The sequence below is a fragment of the Chelon labrosus genome (genome assembly GCF_963514085.1).
Source record: "Chelon labrosus genome assembly, chromosome: 7".
Classification (NCBI taxonomy): Eukaryota; Metazoa; Chordata; class Actinopteri; order Mugiliformes; family Mugilidae; genus Chelon; species Chelon labrosus.
The window spans coordinates 19,179,789-19,190,213 of NC_140343.1; the positions used below are offsets into that span (position 1 = coordinate 19,179,789).

Here is a 10,425-nt window from a genome sequence, read left to right on the forward strand (position 1 = left end):
ATCAACATGACAATCAATGGTCGAGTTTCCTTCAATTTAAGAAGTTTGGGTATAAAAAAAAAAATCATCCTTAAGAAATATTTTATAGTTCTTGTCCCGTTTCCAATAAAACCATGGCAGAAATGTTTATTTTGGAGCCAAACTTACACCTGCATGACACCGTACAATGACCATCTGGTGGTAGCATCAGGAATGACATGTTAACAGACTGCTATAGGAACTGCAAAAGGCAAACAACTAACTAAATTAATGAAATCGACAGTTTCTTTTTAAATAACAGAAGAAAAAACAATGTCCTCAGTCTATGAGTATGTATAGAACAATAAAGCTAAACTATAAATATGTGGAAACATGGAGAGGGGAAGAGCTGCTGCTACGTGCTGGCAGTACTCTGAGCAGCACTTGGTTTAGAAGACTGTGACCCATCAGGGTCTTTTTCTTTTGGCTGACTTTTAGCAGATGTGCCTGGATCTGAGGGAGAAAAAGAACAGTCAGTACCAAGTGTTTGCCATTTAACGTGTTCTTCCACATGAAGGGTAAAAGCTGAATTTTAATTCTTACTGTTATAAGGTCACAGTTCATTTAAACAGGAAGCAAAGAAACGCAAAGTATGCTTATGTGAACTGTCTTCTGTGGAGGTGGTGTATAGTCTTACTTGGAGGTTTGTCACCTGGCTGCTTTTGCTGCTCCAGCTGAGCCTCAGGCCGGTCTACCCATAAACAGTACTCTGGATTGTTCAGTAAAGTCTTGCTCTGCCCACAGCTCAGACACCTCGCCACGGTGAAGCGAGTCCTACCGCTTTTTCCTTAGGAGATGAAGTCAACAAAAAAAGTTTAGTATTATCGATCCTTTAAAAATACACAAATTGGCTGACTAAACTCTACAACATGTACCAAAGCTGGGGACACACTACACAACTTTCACAGTCTTTACGGATTTTGAAAAGACAAGGAGTACACACTAACAGACTGGCTTCAGCAGATTTTTGTATGACTGAAAGACTGGGGATCACACACTTAACTACTGCACCTGATGAGGGATCACATACTACATGATTAGTCAAACCAACCAAAGCGAACTGAATGAATCAAACTCATGAGGGCAGCAGTTGTGTTATGCTCTGAAACCAACATTATATAGGCACTTGTGCTCCTGCTATAACTCGATTAATCTCTCCTCCATTTCTGTAGTCCAGATTCGTTTTGTTGCCACTCTCTTGCTGTTCGACATAGTTGTTGTGATATTCCCGCTGCTTCCTGTCGTCTTCTGACGCTATCTCCTGTGTCCCAACCTCTCTTTTTTATTGGCTGTTGGCAACATGTGTTTGCAGTTGGGTTGGTAATCAGTTCACACTACTTGACTACTTCCAGATTCGGCTCAAAAAATTCAAACATGTTTCACAGAGACTGAGGTCGGGTCGGGTCTGTTCCCCTCACACACTTGCAGATTTGTGTGCCAACTGTGTGTCCCCAGTTAGTGCAGACTTTGCCCAACTGGGAATCATGGGTAAAATCTGGCAAACTAGTCTAATGTGTCCTCAGTTTTAAAGTACACTCAATATGAAATACAAGGTACCAGAAAATGACAACTGAGCTTACTTCTTTGTCTTGTTGTAGCAGTCACACCCGGAATAAGCAATGAGCAGCACTTCTTGCATAATGTTCTTTTCACTGAGGGGTCCCTGCAATAAAACACTGCTGTTACTCTTTCTCTCTCTTGTCTGAGATGTTTGTTTATTTGTTCTTTGAAAAAAATAAATAAAAATAATGTATTTTCAGCCGTGGATTAACACATATTTGCCACACAATATGGTATGTCTCCCACGTGTACAATGGTGTGGCTGTTAAATATGTTTTTAAATAGGTGTAGGGTTTAGGTCAACAGTGGATCTCTATGGCATCAAGAAATACTTTATTTTAATCAATGGCTCCACAGGTATCACGTGTCATTTACTATTACATAAATTATTATTATTATTATTATTATTATTATGTTCGCGGTAACAAGATATCACGTCTTATCATTTAAAACAATCGTTTTCTGAATGATCAAACTGTAAATGTCCATGCGCCTTTATACCCAGTTTGTTAAAATTAACAAGGAAGTTACGCAAATCACTCAAACACCACCTTCAAAATAAAATAATTAAATCACACCCACAAACGCTGGTGGAAATATGCTCAGCTTACTTACTGTCTGAGAACTAAACGCCGTGCAATTGTCCTCTGTGTGAAGCAGTAGAAACGAGCGAGCTCCACATTTTCTGGATTCTGGGATAAAACACAATGAGCAGCCTGCAGAGAGACATGAAGAGTTAGTGAAGCTATTAAATGCTGCTCGGCGAAGTAGCTAGCATGCTGGTCATGTGGTTGCTGCGTGATAGCGATTAGCTTTAAATGTTTTTTTTTTCTTTCCCCAACCTGGTAAAGATAGTTCAGTCTTTGGTACGCGTCTTTGTCTTTCAGTTGACCTGCCATTACACAAAACGGTTAGAAATTACAAACTAAGTTTCGTCCTTATGTTACAGCGGCGTTACTTCGATTGACATTAACCCGAGCTACGCTAGCTAGCGCCAACAACTGATACACTTCCGGGACGATCCTCCAAAATAAAGGCCCGCAACAAAGTCACACCGACATACACAAAAATCCACAAAAAAAAAAAAAAAAAAAGTTTCCAAAGTCCCTCCAGACATCTTGACTTTGTGTCTGCATTCGATGTACACTACCTGGCCAAAAAAAGTCGCTACCCGGATTTAACTAAGCAAATAAGTACGAGGCTCCTATTGGATAATTACTGCATGGGCGAAGAACTGTGGTCGGAAAAAATTCCTGATTGATCGTGATCGGCGATCACTTAAACGTTTGGTGAAATCAAATTGAAGAACAACAACAGTAGAACTCAGGGCTATGTTTAATAGTGAAAGCGAGAGCACTGAAGGGATTGGAACTGTACGCTTTAGTCAGATATGTGTCAGGATTGGGGGGGACACAAAAGTGATTTTTGTTTTTTGTCGGTATGCAACTCATACCATGGCACCATACCAATCATTTCTTTTTAGATGTGAATGTAAAATGTGAAGAATGTGAAGTCTGAAAATACATTTGTTCAATTTCGAATAATTTTTATTGGGGGGGACAATTCATGTTTTTCACAAATTGGGGGGGACATGTCCCCCCATCCCCCCCGGGATCTGCACCCATGTGTGTATCTATGACAGATGTATGTTTATCTTGCTGTTCTCTCTTTCTTCTGTCTGTACCCGGCTGGCCGTACGGTTCCCATTCATTTCTCCCATTGACGTTCTGGAAAAATCCGTATCTAAAGAGTTTTAGAGCATGTCTTAGGATAACCAGCTACGGCTGAACTCATAAGCATATAACATATCATTTCGAGTGAAAAAACAAAGAGAAAGTCCAAAAAAAGTCAAAGGTACAAGACTGTGTACATATTTTCATTTCCGAGAGAAGGAACTACTCACCCCATAAACCCCCGCGCCTCACTGAAGGCGATCATAAAATGCTTGATATGACTATTAAGGCTGCCTACAGACAAATAAATGTTTTCGTAGTATTACTTTGACATTTTACGCACCCACAGACAGTTTAGTCACCATCAGTATTTGTGACTGTGTAATAAATTTCAATGTGTTGTTGAGGTCAAACAGGTTTAGTGTTATCTATAAGAAAACAGCAGTTTGAATTCAGACATTGGGGTCTCATTACGTCCAAACACATTAATAAGAAAGTAAAGAGACACATAATTAAAATAGACAAATAAGACTCAGCAGTACCACTGTGAGGAAGGTACTGCACTTCCGTAGTACTCTTCATGAATCTATAGCACGGTATAATCACCTGCTAATTTAAATATTCAGAATACTCAATACTTTACAACTCAGAACTTAGTTATAGAAGAGATGTGTAAACATTAGTGTATGTTGTTATTTTTTTTTTTTTATTTGTGTTTTTTGTGCTGTTAATGAAACCATTCACTCACTCATTCATTCATTGTCCGCAGATGGCTAGGGCAGATTCCTGTTGATGTCTGTAGCTTCTTCCAGAAGGAAATGGACAAAAGATGTTTTGCCCAATACCGTAAGGACATGCTGCCAGTACATCACAGGATTAAGACAGAGAGACACAAGGCCACTCTGGACATAGACATATATACACAGAAGCCTCATTGAACGCTGGACTGTGCGTCAACGTTGCCGCCACATTGGAGGAGGCAGCTCTGTCCCGCGAACCAATACGAGTCAATGAGTGAACTTTAAGCGTCTTCTTCAAAGTGCTGTAAGTTAACGCCTCTCATTTACACATTCACACACGAACGTATAAATTCCAGGGAAAACCAGGGAACCAAAAACAATGTCTGTTCTTTTTGGTTCCTCTATGTTTCCTGACTATATACGTTCGTGTGTAAATGTGTAAATGAGAGGCATTAACTTATAATACTTGGTAGACGCTTAATAAAGTTCACTCCATTGACTCGTACTGGTTCGCGGGACAGAGCTGCCTCCTCCAATATGGCGGCGACGTTGATGTACGGTCCAGCGTTCAATGAGGCGTCTATGAATATATGTCTAAGACTCTGGACAGGGCTCCTCGCCATCACAGGACAAACAATCATTCACACTCACATTCACACACAAACAAACACAAACGGGGGTTTTGGTTAGGGGAAAGGGGAAAGGGGTAAAGGATGGGGGAGGGGAGGGGATTGGAGGAGGAGGGGTTATAGGCTGGTGGTTATGGCAGAAGTCAGGCTGAGGCTGGGTCTTTCAAGTTCTTTTGAAAATTTTGAGGAAGCTCTTCTTCAAAGATTTCTTCTTCACTTTTTTCGGCGCCTCCTCAATCTGCTCTTCTAGGTGTTGCAGTCTGTCCATCAGCTCTTCTTTGGAGTTCTCACCCTCCTCCACCGTCTTCTTCATGGCCTCAGTGATGGATTGTAGATGGTGCTGGAGGTCGGCCTTTTCCTGGTCCCACTGTTTTCTTTCGTTTTCCAGGTCCTCCTGCATCTTGATGGCTGCAGCTGTCATAGTTGATCTGGTCACTATGTTCTCAGAAACGTAGCGGAGCTTTTCCTCTTCCCACTGACGTTGCTGCTCGTCCATCTGAGTCTGCATGAGAGTCAGCGCAGCTTTCGCTTTAGTGGTCTCCTCTGCTTGTTGCTGAAGACAGGCCTCTGCTTCCATCAGCTCTTTTCTGGAGTTCTCACCCTCCTCCACGGTCTTCTTGATGACCTTGGTCATGGATTGTAGGCGGTGCTGGAGGTCGGCTTTTTCCTGGTCCCATTGTTTTCTTTCGTTTTCCAGGTCCTCCTGCATCTGGATGGCTGCAGCTGTCATGGTTGATCTCGTCACTAAGTTCTCAGAAACGTAGCGGAGCTTTTCCTCTTCCCACTGACGTTGCTGCTCGTCCATCTGAGTCTGCATGACAGTCAGTGCAGCTTTTGCTTTAGCAGTCTCCTCTGCTTGTTGCTGAAGACAGGCCTCTGCTTCCATCAGCTCTTTTCTGGAGTTCTCACTCTCCTCCACGGTCTTCTTCATGGCCTCGGTCATGGATTGTTGGCGGTGCTGGAGGTCGGCCTTTTCCTGGTCCCACTGTTTTCTTTCGTTTTCCAGGTCCTCCTGCATCTTGATGGCTGCAGCTGTCATGGTTGATCTGGTCACTATGTTCTCAGAAACGTAGCGGAGCTTTTCCTCTTCCCATTGACGTCGCTGCTCGTCCATCTGAGTCTGCATGACAGTCAGTGCAGCTTTAGCTTTAGCGGTCTCCTCTGCTTGTTGCTGAAGACAGGCCTCTGCTTCCTTCCTTTTGTTTTCCTCTGCTTGAAGAGCTTCTTCTAGCTGTTTGCTGTGCAGGGAAACATTTTCATGCGTCTTCTCCTTCTCGTTGAGCTCCTGATGAAGAACAGCCATCTCTTCTTTCGCCTCTTTTCCTTGGGTTGTGAGCTGTTCTCTCAATTGCTCTAACTCTTTTCTTAGAGCAGCATTTTCTTGCTCCAGTGAAGAGATCTTGTCTGTCCCTTCGCCCAGAACTCTGTGAAACTCCAGCTCCGAGATCTGAAGTAGAGTGTCGTTCTCGATCCTAGCACTGGTGGGTTCAGGCTGGGCTGCAGGCTGCAGTTTCTCAGCTGGGTTTCCAAGCAGCATTTGGAGAATAGGATGTACTTTAGCTGCTTCAGGCTGCTGCATGGGCTCTGTAATAGCCTGCAGTTTTTGCAGGGTATAATCCGTGGGAGGCAATTTGGGATTGGCAGGTATTACAAGAGCTGCAGTTCGAGGCCTGCTGGACAACAGCACTCTAGTCAGCTCCGTCAGTTTTGGGAGTGCTGAAGGTTGCACTTTGATCCTTATGGTCATCTGTGCAGAGTTTGGTGCAGCTTGTACGTTGAGAGCAGCAACAGGAATTTCTGGAGCTGCCCCAAGTACATGGGTAGCTGTGGCAGGCACTTTTGGAGCTGCACATTGGAGCATGGCAGTAGGCTCCACTTTAAGTGTGGTCTCAATCCATTTTCTTGGTGTGGATTGTTGTATTGTAGGTGTCCACTCCATCGTGTCTATATATGGCCCTATCGTAGGCATCATGGCAGCCCATGCAGGGGTATCTTCAGCATGCTCTTCAGAAGTTGCTGTCTCTGGAGATGCACTACGTACAGCAGTAGCTGCAGCAGGCATTTCTGGAGATGTGGCACACACTTCTGGAGATGCAGCAGGCATATCTAGAGATACGTCTGGCACTTCTGAAGATGCGGCAGGTACTTCTGAAGATGCGGCAGGCACTTCTGGAGAAGTGGCAGCCATATCTGGAGATACGGCAGCCACCTCTGAAGAGCCGGCAGGCATGTCTGGAGATGTGGCAGGCACTTCTGGAGATACGGCAGCCATATCTGGAGATACGGCAGCCACCTCTGGAGAGCCGGCAGGCATGTCTGGAGATGCGGCAGGCACATCTAGAGATAGGGACGGCCTATCTGGAGACATGGCAGGCACTTCTGGAGAGCCGGCAGGCATGTCTGGAGATGCGGCAGGCACATCTAGAGATAGGGACGGCATATCTGGAGACATGGCAGTCACTTCTGGAGATGCGGCAGGCACATCTAGAGATAGGGACAGCATATCTGGAGACATGGCAGTCACTTCTGGAGATGTGACCGGAATACCTGGAGATACGGCAGGCACTTCAGTAGCTGACTCACGTACTGTGGGAGCTACGACAGGAATCCCTGGAGCTGCATCAGGTACTGTGAGAGCTGTGGCAGGCACTTCAGTGTCTGACTCACGTACTGTGGGAGCTACGACAGGAATCCCTGGAGCTGCATCAGGTACTGTGAGGGCTGTTGCTGGTATCTCGACAGGTGTGTGGGACAGATTAGGCAATGTGGCAAGCAATGCAGGTTTGGTTGCCTGTGTGCTTGTCGTAATCAAACCAAAGTTGATTTTCACAGTTGCAATCTTGTCCTGTTTTCTGATTCCCCTTTTCAGGTCAGCGGTGTTCTTGTGCGCCTCCTGTGCGGGGGGTTGAGTCTGCTCTGTCTGGAGGGCTGGAAAGTCTTCATCGTTGAGCTGCATGCTGACGTTTTGCTCAACCTCCTCCTGGAAGTTAGAAGTTATCCCGGAGTCCGTTGGCTGAGACATCTCCTGGTTTTCCTCTGCAGACATCGTGGCAGACTTCGTGGCAGACGTCGTGGCAGACTTCGCGGCAGACGTCGCGGCAGACGTCACGGCAGATGTCACGGCAGACGTCACGGCAGTCTTCGTTGGAATGAAGACTCGGTGTTTAAAGTCACGCAATACGACTTTAAATTTACCTCTATGAACCTTGTTGCGGTTCGGGTTCATTGTAGTCTCCATTTGAAATCGAGCAGTGTTTACTGTTCGAATCTCTGACTGTCGCTCTGGGAATATGAAGTAATATTCTCGTTCGCTCGCTGTGTATTTTGTGGTAGGTACCGATCAAAAACTAAGCTGTGGCTGTCGGGAGTTGAGTCCTATTTATACTCTCGGCAACATTCTAAAGATCAAAGGCAGACCATTGGTCTTTGATGATCACAGAATCTGACTGATGACATCACGTGATGTTTCTCTTACACATGGAAGCCAACATTCCATCAGCTCAGTGTGGACACGTGAGAGGTGATCTCAATCAATCAATCAATCAATCAATCAACCAACCAATAGATAATCAATGAACCAATACATTTTTATCTTTTGCTGGATGCAAAAAGACCTCGATGCTTGTCAAAGACCTCGTGTATATATGTTGACTACATCAATGTTAGCTAATGTCAGCTCCCTCACTTGGATGAGAGAGATAGACATGCTGCGGCAGAGATTAAAAGTCTTTCAGCGTTTAACTGTTAAATGCTGAAACACTTTTTAACACCGCTTATTCATGATGTAATGTCTAAAAAACTTTAAAAGTTCCTGGAACTTCGGGAGGAAATGCGGCAACATACAACCTACACTTTATTGGCCATTTAAACTTGCGATGCGGAGTCGTAGCACTCACGTCCAGTTTGAGCAGCTTCCCGATGATCACCTCCAGCACGTCCCGTCTAATTGATGGTATATACACCGTCACCCTCAGGAGGTTGTGGACGTAACACTCCTGTAAAGAACGACCAAGTACCGACATAACTGTGGTTAATACTACGAATACACAACAATATTCATGACACGTAAGATGTTACGATAAAACTGTTGCATAATTATTGCAAAAATCAAGCAAAACTAATAAAACTTCTGTCAATGTCTAATAACGGCAGAGCTGAAAATCTATTTCCTGACTACAGTGAATTTAATATTATGTATTCACAATTTGATGATGTTTGAAATGACTAAACAAGGTCTCCTTTATATGTGATGAGGCACAACAATCACAGTACACACATGATACTAAAATGTATATATATGGAGTTCGTGCTAGGTGTTGTTCCAGCCTCAGTTTTCTCTTACCAGTGTTCTGGAGGATTTCTGAATGAAGGGGAAGTTGTCCTGCAGAATCGGCATCAGGAAGCGACTCGTGCTAAAACAAGAGCACCAATAATTTATAGTAACATGTAAACTACAATATTAGGTTATTTTAGTCATTTTATTGACTAACTGATTATATATTAATGCATATGTGTTGCTCTATGACATGTTTTGGCATAAATGGATGGATTAAGGACACTTCGCAGATATAGCCAATAGTTAAAGAGAGAATGAGAGGAACACTTTCTTTGTCCAGAGCCACGTCACTCATTAACAACGTAGATTTCCTTCCTGAGAGGAGGCAACGAAAGGCAATGAACCAGGTTGTCAGCGCAAGTGATTATTAAAATAAACTCTTTCCCCTCAAATGATCTGCCATGACAACTTGAACTAAGGCCAATGATGACACACTAAGTCAACTTCTGGCAGAAGAAGATGCCTCTGATTGAGAATTCAGTGTCAGGAACTTTCAGAGTAAAACATATAATCAAAAGCTTGGTAGAATGACAGCAGGTGAGTTACGATGGAACATATCTGGTGATGAGCTGTAGCGCCTGGTGACACTGATGGAAGTTTCTGGGAAGATCTTAAAAAAAAATAATAATAATAATCAAAAGTACAGTATGGTGTCAATTAATATGTATTTAATGACAGAATGAAGTGTGATGATTGAAAGCCATCCACACTACTTCCTTCTCAAATGTCCCTCTAAAACACAGAAGTAAAAAGTTACTCACTCTCATGTTCATCATCGGAATCAGAGATATCCACCCCTCCTTCACAGATGGTCACCCTCTCTGAAAAACAAAACACAGTCAGACATTTTACGAGTCTCACAGCACCGTGAGAGGCCTCAGTTCGGGATTTAATTTCTGATCATTTGGACATCAGTCAGAGGGAACGTACTGGGAGTAAAGTGGGAGACCACCATCTTGAGGCAGGCGCACAGGTAGACCGTCTGTGCTGACACCAGGTTACCGAGGAAGGCCATGTACTCCTCCACCACGGCCTGGCTCCCTTCAAAGAAGAACAGATGCAGCTGATTAGCTAAATGATATGAATTACAGCATCTGTTCAACAGCTGGTTAACGCCAATATCTAATCAGCCAATTGCATGGCAGCAAATCGGTACATTTAGATACGGTCAAGATGATCTGCTGCAGTTCGAACAGAGCATCAGAATGAGGAAAAAAGGTGGTTAAAGTGACTTTAGACTTGGTTACAGGCAGAAGGGCATCTCTGGATGCACAACATGTTAAACCTTGAAGAAGAAGTGCTGTGGCAGCAGAAGAATTTAGACAACAGATGACTCAAAAAACATGGGCGGCACAGTGTCGAGGTGGTTAGCACTGATGCCTCACAGCAAGAAGGTCCCTGGTTCGAATCCATGGGCTGACTATGATCCCAGTACTCCGGCTTCCTCCCGCCGCCCAAAGACATGCTCA

At 44.0% G+C, this 10,425-nt stretch overlaps 1 protein-coding gene across 1 annotated transcript; it reads right to left on the reverse strand.

The window, feature by feature from the left end:
* Positions 1 to 45: 45 nt before the first annotated feature.
* On the reverse strand, positions 46 to 2,585 carry rpp21 (ribonuclease P subunit p21). Its single transcript, XM_084547652.1, has 5 exons — positions 2,421 to 2,585; positions 2,194 to 2,294; positions 1,599 to 1,681; positions 656 to 805; positions 46 to 471 (listed from the first exon to the last, which is right to left on the reverse strand). The coding sequence occupies exons 1-5, from the start codon at positions 2,475 to 2,477 to the stop codon at positions 374 to 376; spliced, it is 489 nt and encodes a 162-aa protein (XP_084403778.1). The 5' UTR covers positions 2,478 to 2,585; the 3' UTR covers positions 46 to 373.
* Positions 2,586 to 10,425: the final 7,840 nt, after the last annotated feature.

Excerpts from the sequence above, each read along its gene's own strand:
- rpp21 (XM_084547652.1), bottom strand. The coding sequence starts at position 2,477 with ATGGCAGGTCAACTGAAAGACAAAGACGCGTACCAAAGACTGAACTAT. Across the intron at positions 2,295-2,420 it reads GACTGAACTATCTTTACCAG|GCTGCTCATTGTGTTTTATC; the intron begins GTTGGGGAAAGA and ends GTCTCTCTGCAG. Across the intron at positions 806-1,598 it reads TGCTACAACAAGACAAAGAA|GAAAAAGCGGTAGGACTCGC; the intron begins GTAAGCTCAGTT and ends TCATCTCCTAAG.